This window comes from Xiphophorus hellerii, chromosome 11 (assembly GCF_003331165.1).
Source record: "Xiphophorus hellerii strain 12219 chromosome 11, Xiphophorus_hellerii-4.1, whole genome shotgun sequence".
NCBI classification, from domain to species: Eukaryota; Metazoa; Chordata; class Actinopteri; order Cyprinodontiformes; family Poeciliidae; genus Xiphophorus; species Xiphophorus hellerii.
Genome location: NC_045682.1, coordinates 14190809 through 14209760, shown reverse-complemented (window position 1 = coordinate 14209760; position 18952 = coordinate 14190809). Strand labels below are relative to the sequence as shown.

Below are 18952 nucleotides of genomic sequence, written 5' to 3'. Positions count from 1 at the left end.
ATAATAATGGCAGGGGATACTTATTCTTAACCGTAATATTGTTTAACCCTCTATAGTCTATGCAGGGCCTCAGAGACCCATCTTTCTTCCCCACAAAAAAAAATCCAGCTCCCAGAGGGGAAGATGAGGTGCGGATTACACCGGCTGCCAAAGACTCCCTTATATATTTGTCCATAGTGTCTCTTTCAGGTCGAGAAATGTTGTATAAGCGACTGGTGGGTAACGGAGCCCCCGGCAGGAGGTCTATGGAACAATCATATGGGCGGTGAGGAGGGAGAGAAAGAGCCTTGGACTTACTGAACACCGGAGCGAGGTCGTGGTATGCAGAGGGGATTGTGGAGAGATCGACCGGGTCCGCCTCCTGAGGCTCAGCCGGCGGAGGACCTGGGGGAACAGCTGAGCGGAGACAAGATGAGTGACACGAAGCGGACCAGGACTCTAGGTGTTTTTCGGTCCAGTTTATTTGTGGGTTGTGAAGTTGTAACCAGTGGAACCCTAAAATTATGGGGGAATTGGCTGATGAGAATACAAAAAATGAAATAAACTCACTGTGGTTACCCGAAATGATGAGGTGGAGTGGTTTGGTTTTATGTGTGATGTGTGGCAGTGTTTTCCCATCTAATGCTGTGACTCGCAGTGGAACAGGTAGTGGTTCGGTCTCTATTTTCATCTGTTTCACCAGGGAGTCGTCGATCAAATCTTGTTCGCAACCAGAGTCGACCAGGGCGGATAAAGAAAATGACTGGGTCTGAATCAAAATGGTTGCGGGCAACAGTAAGCGAGGAGAGTCTTTTTCGCTGGGATGGTCCGCCAACCTCCTCGCTACTACGGGCGGACCGGGAGGTTTAAACGAACCGGACAGTTGGCCAAAAAATGACCCGGGGAACCACAATAAATGCAAAGGCGGGCTGAAATGCGCCGCTGGCGCTCCTCAGGAGTCAGGCGAGTCCGACCTAACTGCATGGGCTCGGGTTCCTGAAAGGCTCGGGGCGGAGAAACTGCCGAGGGAGAAGCGGAGCCACTGAGGTGTCTAAACGGTTGGCTCCTACGACCCCAATCTCTCCTTCGGGACCGGATTCTGTGATCCAGTCGGATGGTCTGGCTAATTAATTCCTCTAGGGTCCTAGGTTCTTCGAAAGTAGCCAGCTCATCCTTAATGTTTTCATTTAACGCGTTATAATATGCGCTCTTAAGCGCGGCTGGGTTCCAGCCTGTTGCTGCAGCCTTGATACGAAAATCAACGGAAAATTCTGCCACAGTTCTATTTCCTTGTTTAATATTCCACAACTCTCTGGAATTAAATGACTGGTCAGCATCTTGGCAAAACACCTGTCTGAACTCTTTTATGAATTCATCAAATGAACAGCCATAGCGTGCTGGATCTGGGAAACGAGCTTCGGCCCATAACAAAGCTTGTCCCGACAATGAGGACAGGACGTATGCTATCTTGGAGCTGTCGTAAGGGAAGCTCCTCGGGGAGTGATTAAACATTATTGAGCATTGAAGGAGAAAACCATTACATTTTCTCCGATCACCTGTGAATCTTTCGGGTGTAGGTGGACGGATCTCAGAAAACGTGGATTGGATCTCCGGAGCTGGGTTTGAAGCTGGAGCGGGATCTGGAGGAGAAGTTTGAGGGGCTGAACCTCGAAGGAATCGGGTTAATTCAGACAGTTGTTGGTTCGTTTCAGTTTGGGTTCTACTTAACTCTCTTAGTGCGTTTTCATGAGTTTGCAATGTAGATTGTTGTTCGGCTAAGGCTCTCCGGATTGCGTCTGCTGGGCTGATTTGTTGGCCTGAGTGTTCTGTCATGATGGTAGTTTTTAACAAGCCCACATGCAGAACACAAGACAGGAGAGGTAGGATCAGTGTTAAATGATTTAATAAAGATCACACAATTATCAGTGAGAATCAGGATGGTCTGGTCCAGGGGCAAAAACAGGGACGGCAACAATGGTTCACTACGAGGAAAGAACAGAGTGGTGAGTTCAGGGGTCGTGGGAAGGAAGGAAATCTTTCTGGGAAAAAACAGGCTGGTCTTACTTGTTGCTGATGAACAGAGTCTTGGAGGGGAAACCGAGTATGTCCGGGGTCTCGGTTCTTGGTGGGTCCAGGAACAACGGAGGAGTGCGGTGGGCAGCGGACAGGTAGGCACGAGAGCAGCGGGGAGACGGAGGAGTGGTACGGCCGCCAGCCGTGGGGTCCAGGAGATAATTGCCAAAACAACGGAGAGGTAAGTCTGGGAACTCGGGCAACCTGTGGATACTTTCCACGGCGTCACGAGGATGGTTCAAAAGCCAGGAATTCAACCGGGATCTCATCAAAGGATCACCTAAAAGGCAACGGAGTAGATAAAGATAATTACTAGAATGTTCAAGACAACTAGAAACACAGAGACAGGCTCAGGGGGGCTCAGAGGTACCGTGACTGGCTAACACTCAGGCGACGCTGGACTGGCGGCCAACTCCTTAAGTCTGCGCCGCTGATGAGGATGATCACGAACAGCTGCGGATAATAATGCACCGCACTCCAGCCGGAACCTGTCGCCATCTGGTGGTAAAAGGTAATAAGGGTGCACAGGAACTCCCACCATGCAGCCAGAACCCCGGAACATAACAAAGAGGCATTTTTGTGTACAATAATGTTGGTGTAAATGTCCAAATCAGTTTCCCCCCATTTTATATCTTATGCAGGCATAACAAACTCAATCTATTATTTATAATCTATCACTTCTCACTTCAGCATTATAAGTCATAAATTCTTAATAAATGTTGTATTCTGCCTGTTTCAAGTTGCAACACGTGTCAAGTCCTTCATTAAAAATGGATGCAGAACTGACCGGCCTTTTAATGCGCAGGACAAAGTGGTGTATGAAATACCTCACTGCCGTGAAAGCTCGGAAAAAAGAAAAGGAGAGCCGCGCAATGTTGGATGACACTTGGAAAGCCTTGTTTGCTGGCTTTAAAAGCAGAAAACACACAGTGTCTGCCGCTTTTCACTCTTGTGGGTTTGAAAGGACACATTCTCTTCACTTTTCCCCTAAATGGGTCAGGATATCCACAAGACGGAAGTACCCTGCATTAAGGAGGGCACTCCAGTTATCCTAAAATAATCCAAGATACAGGAATGCTCTGCTGGAATTGAGGGCATCATCCTATCAGAAACACTAAGACAGGACATATTTCATGTAACTTTCAAAAGCCTTACCCTGAAAAGGGTATTTTCTGCGTTCAGCCATAGAGGGATTTTGATGCAAAGGGAAATATTGTCACCAATATTCAAGCGACGGGTTAGAAATCGTAATCCATCATCCACTGCTGCTGTGATTTGAATTGAAGTGTTTCTGCGTGCATCCAGAGTCGCCATCGCTTTATTTGTGCAGCAATAGCTGATGTTGAATATTATTGATTATTCTATTCGACGGGGCGATTTTTGCAGATAAGCAGAGTTCGGCTTTTGTTCAGCACAGGCTTTTATTCATTTTAGCAACCAATCAGCGATGTGTGTGTTTGTGCAGACTTTATAAGGCGTTACGTATGTGAACTCTGTGAATCACATGCATGATCCATATTGCCATAACTTCACACACGTAATGAGGCATTTACAACTCCTAAGCATCCAAGGAAGTACATTACTGTTTGTTCTATTGGACTGTAAACTGATTGAACTCAGTCTTTAGAGATTACCTGGCAAAGACTAACAATAGGAGTCTAACCAAATCAATGAAACTGCCTATAAAACAAACCAACCTTTCAAACTGCAAGAACTAAAGAATTTGTAACTGTACATAATCCTCTAATGGGGAAAAAGCAGATTAGTTTTTTCCTTGCACTAATGTTGAGCTCCATATACGTAAGAACAGATATTTACTTTCTTGCAGATTTCAAAATCATGAATTACCCCAAAATAGCTGTGATTAGCCAATTTCAGGTTAAATTTCACTGCCCATGCACAGCCCAGTACAGTAAAATAACACTCCACACTTCATTACTACTGCATCCCACTTAACAGACTCACCAATGATGTTCCAGGATCCAGTTTTCTGGAGAGCAACAGCTATTTTATCAGTACACACACTTACAGTTTTTATTGAACTCATGTTTTCTCCTGCTGACAATGTTTTCATGTGGCTAGGGTAAGTGCTAGGCTAGTGGTAGAATTTATTATCTCTGTTTTGGTATGACTTGTTGATATTTTGGCCTGTAAGATATTTTAATAAAGTTCAAGTAGGTCACCTGTATACAAATGAAAGATTTTATGCTTTCTTTTAAACATTTGCAAAATTTAATGGATAATGTTTCAGCCAAGGGCAACACAGGGGAGGTTACGTGTCACAGACAAACAGGAAGTGAACGTCACTGTCAAGGATATCACGTAGATTGTTGGGCCGATCAATTGTATCAGCAAAATAATATGCATATTCTATTATAAAGTTCTGCAAACCGTAGTCAATAAAAAGTAGCATTTTTAAATACAGCATTATAGTTGAGTTAAAATTGAAAATTCATGTCAAATTATTCCCGTTGATAAAACAAGATTCATCTGAGGGGCGGCAAACACACTCCAAAAAAATCTTAATTTTAACTCAATAAGGATCTTAGTGGGTATTTGCATTTTCTGTCAATGGCTAGTGGGTGTTCCTCTCGGTCATGCACAGTAAAATCAAATATGTAAAAAATACACCGCAGTCGGCTTTGAAGTTGATATAATTCGAAGCTTTCAAGTGTGAGCTAAGTTTCTAAATAACATGGAGGATAAAGGGAGGGCGAAATATTTAAATGAGTTTTCGATTGTTGCTTTTCTTTCTGCTTTCTGCTAATGCTATCATGTACACAAAATTAGCACAAGGTTGAACCCGTTTCTACAGAGTTGTTTGTTATGTCTGATTCATATTGTGCAGCAGGGCGATGATTGTAAAATAAAGATTAGGGTCTTTCTCCTGCTGCGACTTGGAGTAAATCATCACAAATGGTCAAAGTAACAGTAAAAACATTGAAAAAGTCGATGAGCAATTGTAACAATGGTTTGATTGCTGTAATCCCAATCGACATTTTTATATTGCTTAATGAGAGGGGCATAAGTCTCGACATTCCGTTTTTTGTTAAATTATTTGAATTACATTATTCATCACAATATTCCTGTATGTAGTATAACCAGAGAGACAAAACAGCAGGGACTGACAGATCCTACATCAGCAGCAACTTGTTTATTAGGGTCACACAGACAAGATCTCTGTGTTGAGAAATTCACCGTTGAACTTGTTTCAAGCTATGAAAACTGTAGCGACTGTGTTGCCTGACAGCTTGAACTCCCGGTGATTTTCTTTAGTGAAGTGTTTTCTTCTTTTTTCCTTCTGCAAAGCTTTAATTTTGAACAAAATTATTCATGGACATTTCAGTGTTAATGTCAGATCAGATTTTCTTCCACATCCTTGGACACCCCTCCACATCTTCGCTTTCTCCTGCACAAGATGGCCAAGTGGGGCTGTGCCAAGCCAGTCGAGTCAGGGTCCAATATGACAGAAGAGGAAAACATGTCTGTGTCATCTGCTTCAGCTTTGTTCAGAGTACAACAAATAACAAATAAAGTATTTTTGTTTCATTCAAACTAACATGTTTAAAGAAAAAAATATATTATTGGAATATTTTCTACATATATTTGGACATAAAAAGCTGCAGAAAGGAGACATTTAATTTAGCAGATGATCTTAATGGTGGAATGAATGTTTCCTTAAAACAAAACAGGAGGTGATGTGAAGAAATAAAAGTAAAGCGATCAACGACTAATCTCCAAAAAGAAATGTTTTGCTCTGAGTTAAAATCGTATTCCTGACATGTTTGTCTCAGAAATTCTGACGAGCAAATAGATGATTTATGGAATATTTTTTAAAAGCGCTCATTTTGATTCAATCAGCATAAAGTGCTGGTTTGGACGCAAGTGGAAATGCTGATGTGATTCATTTGAAGCTTTCGGCTTATTTTAGATGTTCTGTATACACATTGCCGTTCTTCGCTTGAATAGAAATGAAAGGGTAGTTTCAGATGACATGAAGACAAATGAGATGTGGAAAAGTTGGATCTGGTGCGCAGTCATGCATGGTTAGGCTGAAATGACAGAAAAACTGTGTTTAATCACAATCCTTTAACTTTTTTTTTTTTTTGCCTCATACCTGTTGGGCGCCTCAATCTTCATTTTTCCTCCTTTATGTTGTTAAAACAGCTGGAGTTCAATTCCCTCAGAGATGCTGAATGATGTGGTGAAATAATTACATCTCTGTGACTATTAATTCTTGTTATATGAACAAAACCTAGAGATTTTTAATTCTAAAATCATAAAAGAAACAACAGAATCTCTTACAAATCTCTTAATTGAAGCGCCTCAGCTGAGGGAACACAAATTTAGCCCGTATTAAAGTAATTGTTGCGCCCACTCTTAGCGGCACCTCTGGCTGTCTGCTTCACTGCCTGATACATGGGCAAAGCCTGAAACTATTAGCAGTTTAAGAGGGGAGTGTGGATGAGGAGATGAGGGACGGGAGAAAAGAAATGCCTGCGCTCTGATAATTAAGCTGCCTAAATTTGAGGCCTGGTAAGGTCTTTATTCATTACACGGTGCCATCAGTAATCAGTGGAGCTTATTATTGAGAGCTTATGGGCGGGAGGGATATTTTTACCACAGATAACTCTAATCTCGAACACCCTTCCAGAAACTTGTCTTTTGTAATAAGTTACACCTTAAGTTTTGTTGCTAAAGGTTACCGTAAAGCAAGATATTTGCTGTGAGATGAAAAATAAAGTGTTTTCTGCTATGTAAATGATTCTCCATATGAACACTCTCCTGAGTTAAGGTTTGGTATTGAGCATTAGTGATCAAACAGCATCAAGAAAACCAAGAAACACAGAAAATAAGTTAGGAAAAAAGTTATTGTGGAGCAAAATTATATATTTAAATGACATATTTTTTAAAAATTATATTTTTTTTAAAAAAAAGATCCTTGTAATTCTGGGGTGACGAACCAAGGGTCATTGAACTCGACCTATTTTTAGGTTTAGAAAATTTAAGTTGATGTCATTGAGAATTTAGTAAAAGTAAGAGACATTCTTGATTTGTTTTTATAGCTGTAAACAAACACTTCACATCTCCACGAAAGCACAAACCCCACTGCAAAATATGGCGGTGGCAGTATCATACTGTGGGGACGCTTCCTGACGCATGGATAGGGAAGCTGGTTAGAAGATCAGTGGAGTTAAAATCTTCACATTTCTGGTAACTTTAATAATTAAATTGCCTCATTTTGGGGCAGGGTGAAAGCTTCAGGACTGTTTCTCTGCAGGCACAGAATGTTTTGCATGTTTTAAAGCAAGCAACTATTTTACGCGAGAGGGAAAAGCAGTGTGTTTGCTGATGCATCTGCTCTTGTGCCATAGGGGGGCTCTGTTCTCCCTGAAGGCCTTCGGCAGCAGCTGTTGTATGAATGAAGATTTTTTTTTTTTTGTGTTGCGTGTGCGTGCGTGCGTGCGAGCGTGCGTGAAATCCTCTGGGAAAGACAGGGCTTGCATATCCAGCCAACACACCAGCTGAAGAGCAGCAAGCATAAAGTGAAACACAAATCACACAGGTCAGTCAGCAGACTCGTTCGAAGGGCTTCTCGAAGCGAAGCCCGTATCTTCACTTCCTCCACTCGTCGTCCCTCCAGACCTTTACTTCTGCTTGCCCACGAGCCGCTGTTGGTCTTTGAAGTTTTAGGAAAATGCCAACTGTCGTCTCTGCAGCGCAAACAGATAAAAATGAGAAGCTCTGAATGTGAAGCCATGTGGGCGGGGGGAGAGAGAGAGACGCATCAGTTTTCTTCAAATCCTGTAACGTCTATTGGACAGCGAGGGGGATTTCAGGGGCCTCTGAAATTATAATCATTAGTCTCAACTAAGAGGAGGTCCTCTGGGAGGAAGGCAGCTAAATGAGGTGATGAGAGGGAGACTGATGTGGGTGATCTTTTTTTTTTTTTTTTTTACCCATCATTTAAAGAACCTTTTTGCTGAAGGATCCATTTGTTGTAACGCCTGAATCTTTTTCATGTTGTCTTTAGCAATTTTACTCAGCAAGTGAGTTTATTTTTAGAGCCTTCCCTTGGGGTGTAAGAACACTTAGGATTCTGAACCCCCTTTTCTCACAAATTATGATGGCTATTGAATATTCTGCAGGTTCAGGCCTCTGGGCTGTACTGTCCTGATCTGCTCCAGCTAACAGTATTGGCTTGTTATTCTGCGGGACTTAAAACACTGATGTTTGCAGATAACCTCAGTGCACCGCGTTCTGCTAATGCAGCAATCCGCCTCGTGCTGATTATCCTGTTACCCAGCACTGGTGCGCACACACACATAAATACACACACGCTTGAAAACACAGAAAGCGTTCAATACATGCAATGTCTTGGGATTTTTTTTTTTTTTTAATGACAAAAATTGCTTTAGCACAGACTGAATGGCCGTAGCTGCAGTATTGAACATCCACAGGTTAAATCTGCAAAGTAACCACTGAGGTGAACAAAGCTGCAGTGAGAGAACCGCAGCCAGAAACGGCTGCCGGCACTGCAACGTCAAACAAAAGGTTTATCCGAGTTTGTCCTCAATGATACTTCAAAAGATCTGGCCTATAACATGATTCATGCTGCGCCAATCAATTAACGGAAACCTACACATGTAGATACGTCAGTTTTCTCACTTCAAAATATTCTATTATTGTTTTTATGAAACAGATCCAAGCAAATTAGACCAGAGTTATAAAGTGAAAGAAGAAGTGTATAACTATAAATATTTTACACAGGACAAAATATGCCATTTGTACTCAGCCTTTCTTACCTTAACACCCCTCAATAAAATCCAATATGATTAACTGTTTTGAAAAATGACTTCCTTTGTATATAAAGTGTACATGTGCATAAAACAGAATAATTATTAACGTTGTGTGCCACAAATCGGACCTTTATGGAAGAGTACTAAGAACATAAAGCAATGTTGAAAAAATGCCATATCCACCTTCATTATTTGCCACGAGCTACTTGGGGGGCAACATGGTGAAGAAATCGTTCTGCTCAGATGAGATCCAGACTGAATGTCATGGTCTGTGTGTGTGTGGCATAAAAGTCTTACAGTATAACAAGGTGGTGGCAGGATGATGCTTTGGAGAAGAGAAGCTTGCCACAGTTTATGGGCAGGTAGATGGAAGACAATGATCCAAAACAAGCAGTCAGACCTTTAAAACCATAAAAAACAAAAAACAAATTATGGGCTACTTTCTGTTGGTCTGTTAGATTCAAAATCCCAGTAAAATACATGGACGTTTGTGGTTGCAACTGATCAAATTGTCAAAAAAAAAAAAAAAAGTAGAGAACAGAAAAGTATTTCTGCAAAGCACTGCAAGTAGCTTATTTAATTTAAAAAACTTTTGTATTTATGCAATCGCTTTCCACTTACAATACGCATAAAAGGATATACAAGAAAAGCATAAAGAGTTACCCTCATGAATCAAAGTTAGAGAAATATCAACCTAAAATCTTTTTATTAGTAATAACTTCATGTAAAATAGGGAATTTATGATCAACCAAAAGAGACTTTTATTCAGCAAGAGCACATGTTCAAACCTGACATGGAGGTAAAGAGTTCAAACCTTTTCACAGCAACAGACTACATTGCTGCTGCTCCCTCACATAGGATGTGGTAACTGCTGTCCTTAACATAAATAAGCAAAACTTTCCTTTTTGACCATTAGGATACAGTATGATACAAGTCATACTTTTGAAATATCTCTTTATTGGATACTGCAGATGTTTTTGTTTTATTTTCAGGAACTGAAAGGCATTCAAGCCTCCATGAGTTCAGATCGTTACATGCTTGTAGTTTATGGTTAAACCTCTGAATCACATCTGATTCTATTTCATTTAATTGTATAATCTAAGAAGATAAATCACCCGATGATCACACAATGTGAAAAAACAATTCTATAAAAACATATGTCATTATGTCGGGGACATGAATTGTCTTACACCATCTGTGTAGAGGTTGTAGATTGTGTAACAGATTGTAGTAGTTTTAATTAAAACGAACAGCATACAGGTTAGTTTACTTTAAAGTACTAACAAAAAGGCTCACAGTATATGTGAGGTGAGAGTGTTTATAAAAGGAACAAAGCCACAAATGAATGCACACAGAAAGGACTCTTGAGAGTTCAGACCACCACTAATTAAACCTCAGATATAAGCCTCAGTAAGCTGGATGAGAAGAGTGTTTAATGAGCAGGCCACTGGTTTGCACCGAACATCTTGCATATTTCCAGTTGACTGCTAAGTGGTTATATGCTAAATTACGTTGCAGGGATCATATACGTTGTTGATTATTGGTGAAACAAGCCATCTGCTGCAAAACAACTTCTTTAATAGATCGGACAGAAACAGAGCAACGCAACAAAATCGTTTCCGCATCAGAAAACCGCCACTTCTTTGAGTTCTTCACCATCTGAACATTGAGGTAGGGGACTGAATTAGTTAGTTTTACCACGCAGTATGTGTGTATTCTTTATTGACAAGGGGAAAAGGTTGATTTTTAACTGAAACACAATGTAACTTTTGCCGATTAAAACAGAATGTGAACAAATATTACAGTTAAATATATGTAACCAAACATTTCCATGTCTGCTTGCATCAAATACCGAGTGGAGGTTTTTGATATGAGGGAAATGACTCTCCAGCCAGAGTGTTGTCATAGGCATGAGCGTTACACTGTTCAGCACCATAAAGAAAACAGTGCCCGATTGAGTGTTCCTGTATGTGTTTGCATTTCCACTAAATGGAAAATAGTTGCCCCCATGTTGGGCACATTTCAAGCACCGTAAGAAAATTTGGTCAGCACTAAACTTAAGGGTTACCTTATAGGTTACTAAATGTAAACTGAATTCTTTGTTCGAAATCTGCTAGAGACAAAAGTTAAAACAACAGAATCTAGACTGACTCTTTCGAACACAGTTTCCATTTCCGAAAACAAAATTAAAGGGGAACTGTTCAAAATTATTCAGAGCTTTATGCAAGAAACGGCAAAAGGTGCATCAATTTCCACTCAGACGCTTTGCTGCCAAACCTCCTGATCCTACCGAGGCTGAGCAAACAGAGCCACGAGATGAATTTATTACTTCATGCAAATTACATGCAAAATCTTAAATTCAAAACTCGCAGGGAAGCTGCACTCAGTCGGGTTATCAAACACACTCAGAGTCAGCGTAGCATATGCACTCGCAGCTGCTTTGAGCACAGGCTGCTGGATGTGTTCACCATTTTGCACACATGGCTGAGTCTTTGTCTTTGTTTCTGCATCCCCGAGTCTGTCTTTTTTTCTTTTTTTTTTAAAAGAAAGAAATAAAAAAAGTATCACACACAAGCAGATAAACACAGGTGGGGCAGGAGCAGCCGTAATGCAACACTGCTCTATTTTAAGTCTGCTTTTTGTCAACACACGCTCCTCTCTGCTCTTATCTTCACCTGCCTCTCACTTCGCTTTAACAAGCTGTCACCCCAGTCACGCTCTTCAGAGACGTTTATTATTTCCCTTCACAAGGAAGCCTGGATTCAGACACTTTCCCTTCCCTTTTATCAATCTTTGCAGTGCTTTTCCCCTAACTTTGTACTTTCCTCCTTCCAGAATTTTTCCCTTAATGCAGGTAGAAAGTGCGGCAATCCACTTGTTCGTAAAAGACATCAATACCGCTTCACTTTAGCCCTCCTTAGAAGCATGGATCCTTAGTGAATGCCTTCTACCAGGGGTTTTCTAACCCATTTTCTCTGTCCCCTAACTTGCATAGTGAGTGTCCCTGTTGTGCGCAGGAGCAAGTGTTTTAAAAGTGATTACCTCCTCCATGCAGGAGGGCTACAGGCACATCCTCTGCATTGTGGCGTGAGTACCGGGGAGCCTCCGTGATGCGCAGGCTTTCCTTGCTCATTAAAAAGAGCTGAGTGTGCAGCCCTAAAGCCCCAGTCCTCCTCCGCAGTGCCCATGCTGGATCGACACCAGAATGTAACAGTGCAGCACATCAGTCTCTCAGAGGCCTTTAAAAGCAGCTGCACCACTCTGTAGCTCTGCTGCTCCCCGGACACGGCTTCTATAACTGCAGCAGCGCTCTAATAATGCTCAATGGGAGGTCCTGACAGGTTTTAGAACAGCCACCCTTGACGGCTCAGCATATATGCGTCGGGAGAAAAAGCTGACAATAGTTTGACGTTGTGAGTTTCAGAAGAGAGGATTTGTTCAAGTCTTTGTTTTAATAAATGCAGAGAATTTAAAAGCCTCGGCCAAAGCTCTTAAACTGTAACGCTTAGACGCAGATTAAACCTTTCCTGGCGGCCATGAGGGTCAAAGTGCAGCAGCATGTAGAAAACCCTTCAGTGTAACAGAGAAGTTAATTGGGATCATTGTTGCAGTCGTGGGAAAAAGAGAATACACCATCAATAAGTTCAGAGGTTTATTTGTGCATGATAGAGGGTTTTGCTTCCTCCTTATTTAATAAATAGCAACATGGTGGAATCTAAGATTCATGGGGGTTTTACACTTAAAAAACATTAACATAAAAATTGAATATCTGAGGGGGCGTTCGTTTAAATGTTAAATCCCTGAAGGCGCCCCAGAAGGTTTTATCATGAATGTTTGGAACCATTTACAAGTTGTCTCCAGGGGATTCGTTCACATTAATTCAGGTCAATTCAACTCAGTTTAACAGAAAACGCTTACAGCACCAACACTCAAGTCACATGTCAACCCACTTTAAAGAAGAGAACTACATTTGACTCAGTTTAGTTCAATCCAAGCTCTTTATGCAGCACAAATCATGTCAAACCAGGAACAAGTTCATTTCCATAAAATACATGTAACTCAACTAACTTGGAATTAGTTACTAAATTTTAATTTCAACTCATTTAAAACTGCAGTCAATGCAATCAGCTCCTTTGAGTTTAGTAAGTCAAGTCAATTCAACACTGTTCGGTTCAGTTCCTTTCAACTGAATATATTGCTACTCAACTCTGTTAAGATCAGTTGAATTCAGTTTAGTGAGTTTTTTATTGGACCAAAACGCAACCAGTTACTGTCAGTGAAGCGCAATTCAATTCACTTCAGTCCAATCAGAGTCAATTTAATGGAGGCAGAATCAGTGCACGCCTCGTCACTTTAAAGAACATAAAATCAATCTGATTAATGTTGTTTGTTAGCTGCTTTTAGCACAAATACATAAAAATTGTTCAGCTAATTTCTGCCAATCTCAGTCTTTTAAGTTCGTTTAAACTGAATTCATCTCAGTTTATTTCAGCTCAACTACGCTTATTTCAAGAATACTCATTGTAATGTCATGTAACCATAATGAACTGAATTGAGTAAAGTTTGGTTTATTTCAGTTCAGTTTATCTGAACTTAGGTCAACAACAGCACATTTTGTTCAATTTATTACAGTTCAGTTTATTTTCACTTAATTGGTTCAGTTGAATGAAATTTAATTAATAGTGTTAGGCCACTTTAAGCTATTTAAAAAAAAATCCAATTCAGTTCAATTTAGTTCTGTTTAACTTTGTATCCTATTTGTTTCAGATCAAGTCGTGCATTTATTTGTTTCTGTGTTTTCTGCAAAGTTTCTGCTTGATTGATGTGTTGAATCTAATATAAGGAAGTTTTAATATTTTTGTTTCTTTTTTTGTTCCATTTTGAAGGTTAAAGCTACTTGCTACAGGAAAAAGCCATTTGAACTGTTATTCATTTAAAACCATTTTTCTACATAGAACAATAAAAGATGTAAAGATTATATATCTTCAGAGAAAGTGTCTTCTGTTTTACTCTCTCCTGATCAGTGGTCTAACATGAGCACACGTTATTAGTGACTACAAAATTATTTCTCTTTCTGCAGCTTAGAAAAAGTAAGAATAACGAGCAAAAAGGAAAAATCATTAAACGCCCAATCACCATTTAGAACAAGAATTTCAGCATCTAAACTGTACAGTCACACACACAGGTTTCCCTGCAGACTGGTACATCTGCTCCTCATTAACTGATGTCGTCTTTCTCCGCTCCCCTACCTGCCTGTTCCTTCTTCTTTTGCGTCTCTGCAGGATCCTGCTGACAGTGGTGGTGATCTTCCGCATCCTCATAGTCGGGATAGTGGGCGAGAAGGTGTATGAAGACGAGCAAATCATGTTCATCTGCAACACCATGCAGCCCGGCTGCAACCAGGCTTGCTACGACAAGGCGTTCCCCATCTCGCACATCCGCTACTGGGTCTTCCAGATCATCCTGGTGTGCACGCCGAGCCTGTGCTTCATCACGTACTCCGTCCACCAGTCCGCCAAAGCGCGTGATCGCAGCTACTCCCTGCTCCACTCTCACATGGACCACCACGGACACGGTCACCACGGTCGCCACCACGACCATCACGTTCGCAAACTGCACTCACGCAACATCAACGGCATCCTGGTGCACCCCGAAAGCAAGGACGACCACGACATGGACGTCAAGGAGATCCCCAACGGACCTCGAGGGGCCCTTCCCACGCACAAAAGCTCCAAAGTGCGGCGGCAGGAAGGCATCTCCCGTTTCTACGTCATCCAGGTGGTGTTCCGCAACGCCTTGGAGATCGGCTTCTTGGCCGGCCAGTACTTCCTGTACGGCTTTAACGTCCCGGGGATGTTCGAGTGTGACCGCTACCCCTGTGTGAAGGAGGTGGAGTGCTACGTGTCTCGTCCGACGGAAAAAACTGTCTTCCTGGTTTTTATGTTCGCTGTAAGCGGCATATGTGTGCTGCTCAACCTGGCCGAGCTCAACCACCTTGGATGGAGGAAGATAAAGACGGCCATCCGGGGTGTGCAGGCCCGAAGGAAGTCCATCTGCGAAGTACGCAAGAAGGACGTCTCACACCTGTCCCAGGCCCCAAACCTGGGCAGGACCCAGTCCAGTGAGTCAGCGTATGTCTGACAGAGGCTTCTCCGCCTGGGAGCTCGAGGACCTTTGAAACTTTGGACGAGAGCTTTTCCCCGGCCTGCTCAGTAGGACACAAGACTGGCCACTGAACCCTTACTGGTCAAGAGCACAGACTCTGTGTAGTCACAACGAAACAACATGTCACCCAAAAGGGATTTTGACACTTGAAGACAAAAAGAACCACCCGAGAAAACCTGTATGTCCAGTTTTCTGACCTCTGACCTCTCCCTGGGTGACACTAGGTGCTTTCAGAGAAACTAACACTGAAACTGAGCATTTACAAATAACACTAAGATACTGTAAAGATAGCCTGAGGTTGAAAAATCTACAGTTCTTTCTTAGTTGCCTTTGCTGTGGGTCAATAAAAAAGATGATGTAATTTTTTCCATATGTGCATATGCAAGAGCTTACGCCAGTGCGTGCATGCATGCATACGCAGGAGAGTGTGTGTGTGTGTGCGTGGGCGGGTGTGTGTGTGTGTGTGTGTGTATGGGAAACTGAATGCTAAATTATTCTGAATTACTGAAAGTAAGATAGTTATTTCTCATTGTTGGAGAATAGTCACTTGATGGATAAATAAGCACCTTTTTTCTTAAACGAGCATAATCAATGAGCACTAGAATGATCCGTGTGAACTGGAACACAGTGTTTGTGTTGTATTGTTGTTGTCGCTGCAGGATTTTTGTTTTGGGGAAAAAAGAAGAAAAAAAAAAGTCACACTTCTTTATGTGCTTTGATGGATCAGATACCACAAAGAAAACGGACTGACAATGGGTTTTATTTCCAACACTGTGTCGGTGCTCCTCGTTGCTCCTGGCGCCTCCACGGCACGCCGTTTACGCTCAGAACCGAAAACCACGCCAGTATCCTTACGTTGGCTTGTAAAACGCTCTTGCTGCCGAGGGCTTATGAATGGAGTTACACGCAGACCTTTTTGAGTTAAACGGAGGGGAAATACAAAATAACGTAGTCACAAATATTTTAATGCATAACCTCAAACCTTTTTTCACAAGCACATTTTGGTGCCATATTTCAAAGCTACTGTACATAGAGGAAATGTAGTAATTACACTTAACCTTTTTCCCCTGCCACATATGGATAGGCTACATGTGGGCGGGCAGCAGGGGCTTTGGGTGCTTCTGAAAATTAACCATAGATTGCAGCTTTGAAAATATTTAGCATTAATGTGCTCTTTGTTATGCCTTCAATCCCCTCTAACGGAGACAATGTCCCACAAAGTCTTTTATTTATTTATTTTTCTTCCTTCCTTCTTCGGACTTTGAAAAAGGCATGTTACAGACGCATTAATAGAATGGAATAGAATATGACATGCAACTTAAAAAGAGACTGTTTTATTTATTTGCATCCTGCTCCTGTGAAATGTAATATTCAGCATGCATGAAGATGAAAAATATAAAGGGACACGACAAGGAAATCTCGTTTTATGGGGAACACTGAACGCAGAGAATCGGAAAGGCGCCTCAACTGCAGCAATAATAGACAATAACATGTGAAAAGAAATATGTGAATAAATGATTATGCAGCGATTCTGGTTGTATTGTGTTTTACGGTCCCAATTAACATCGCATTGCTTCCGTTTTCAGTTGATGTGTTGGAAAGGTCAGAGCAGACATACCGGACTGAGCAAACCACACACATCAGCAGAATGAACACGGAGCATCAAAAGCAAGAGCTTAATGCACGGAGAATTCAGACCCTGTGGTCTTGAATTATAATTCATTGCACTGAGTAGATCTAGCTTGCATTTAGGTGGTAGTAAGCATATTTAAACTGTGCACACAATGTCTTGCGACAGCATTCATACCTTGTAAGGTGTTACACATTTCATCATATCACAGCCAGATTTTTTTTATCTAATTTAATGGGATTTTATGTGATAGACCAACAGAAAGTAGTGTATAATTGCAAGTGACTAATGCCTTTTAAAATTTCTACTGTTAAAAGAATAAAGAAATTCCATTTTGGGACATGCATCTACTGTTTTAACACATCCAATGACTGATTTGTTTGCCAGATGCTCTTTAGATATTAATTCCGGGTCTGTCAGATTGAATGGAGAGCATATGCGAATATTAGCATTTAATAAATCTTCTCACAGAGCTCAACACGTCGATTTAGATGAAAAACATATTTATATTTACCAAAGAACTCTACATCTGATAGTAAATGGGGCAAGCATCTATCAAAATGTAACAAAACAAAAACATCCATCTTATTAAATAAATGGCATGTCGGCCATGTTTTATTTCGCGGCACCTGAGAAAAGTTTGCGTCTAACGCTTTTCACGCCGCTCGGATTTTTATTTTTCAAGCATTTTTAAAACAAATATATCCTTTTTCCCCCCCCGCATTACAATTATGTACATTCTGAGTTGCTCTGTTGTGCAAAATCCCAGTAAAACACAGTAAAGGTTGTGGTAGTAGAGTGGCAAAATGTGAGCAAGTTTAAAGGGGTTTGCAAAAGTCCACAACAGAGAGACGCTCAGGCCCCTATTACCATTTATTATTTAGCTCAAAGAGATGATGCATCTCTTAGAGAAACATGAACACACTCTTAGGGCTTCTCCTGATGAATTATGGATTTCTAATCTGTTCATATCAGGATATTACACTCTTGGGTAAACTTTTTTTGTTCTCCCCGTAAACCCAGTGCAAAAACTTTTTCTTTGTGCTTTTCCGCCTTCACAGCTTCCGCGCGCTTGAGCAGTATAAATATCCCCGTCTGACGCCCACCGTTTCCCAGAGTCTGTGACTCATTCGGCAGGCAAGTGAGTTACTAGATGGGAGCTGATAATTCCAGTAATGAGCGAGTTTACTGAGGGAGAGAACACAAAGGTGTGGGGGTGGCGAACCTTTTAGCGTTATTAAACCTTCAGTCGGCGCGCGAGGCACGTGGCCGCGTCCTGGGGACACCGACGGCGGCGAGGGACCAGAGGAAGAGGAGCAAAGGTGATGTGGAGGAGTGCTAATAAAATGGAGTGTCAGATATTATGTAAAGTAATGAAAGCGGTGTTTATTTAGTCCCTACAAGCCACATATACTGACACGCAGGAACCCCTGACTGAATCCGTTTGGTACGTGATGCCCAGCCTCCACAATTTAAAGCATGCAAACAAACAAGCTGAGCTCAAATGCTGCCGCTTTGCTGAGGATGTGACCAGGCCGGTTGCTGTGGCGACAAGAGGGCAGTAATGATGTTAAGCAGCCGAGAGACTACACCAGTGAAGAGCAGAAGCCCTGGACTATATCTCCTGTTGCTCCCTGGTGCCACACAGAGAACATTAAAGTCCACATTGATTTGTGCTGAAAATTTGACACACGGTGAGCTGGGCTGGGTTCTCTGCTGCAGCTCTGAAGCTTCAGCTCTGAGTAGTTAGCTCCTAAAGATGCACTTGTGAGGTGAACATTAAATAGTGGCTAAATTCTATTTTCTTCTGTTGCAGCAGTTTTATGAGACAGTACTTGCTTTTCGACAGGCTGATTAAAAACAACCCAGGAATGCTTCTCTCAAAAAGTTTCTGTCTTTAATTCAGTGCCAAACTGTCATGATGAGATTGTTAGCGGACTAAAATGCAGGACGATGAGATGGCAAATAGTCTAGAAGATTTAATGAAAAAATAATGAACCAAAAAAAATCATAAATCCAATGGGGGGAAAAAGGAGAATGTCAGGATACTGATGGGGACGTAATGGGATTAACCAAAAGAAAAGGAACCAGAAGATAGGAAAGAGAGAGAAGTGAATAAATACCGGGAGTGTGAATGCTGGAACAATGGAGCAGGATAATTGATTAACAGGTGTGGGTGGAGAGAGCAGCCGGCATGCAGAGGAGAGAGTGACAGACGTGGGGACTAGGAAATTAAGTTTAACATAAAAAAAATAACTAGACAAGAAATAAACAAACTGGAATCACTAACGAAGGACTGAAATAA

At 41.5% G+C, this 18952-nt stretch overlaps 1 protein-coding gene and 1 long non-coding RNA gene across 3 annotated transcripts in view; one reads left to right on the top strand and one right to left on the bottom strand.

The window, feature by feature from the left end:
* The window catches only part of LOC116728736 (gap junction delta-2 protein-like), a 28097-nt gene extending 11550 nt beyond the window's left edge, over window positions 1-16547 (top strand). For both annotated transcript variants that reach the window (XM_032577024.1, XM_032577025.1), the window contains one exon: window positions 14135-16547. In XM_032577024.1, coding sequence (XP_032432915.1) covers window positions 14135-14993 — 859 coding nt within the window. In that variant the 3' untranslated portion in view covers window positions 14994-16547. The remainder of the gene's footprint in view (window positions 1-14134) is intronic.
* LOC116728737 (uncharacterized) lies at window positions 1866-14128 on the bottom strand. The gene is made up of 3 exons (XR_004341019.1): window positions 2423-14128; window positions 2044-2332; window positions 1866-1961 (listed from the first exon to the last, which is right to left on the bottom strand). It is a non-coding gene; the product is annotated as an uncharacterized LOC116728737 (long non-coding RNA).
* Window positions 16548-18952: the final 2405 nt, after the last annotated feature.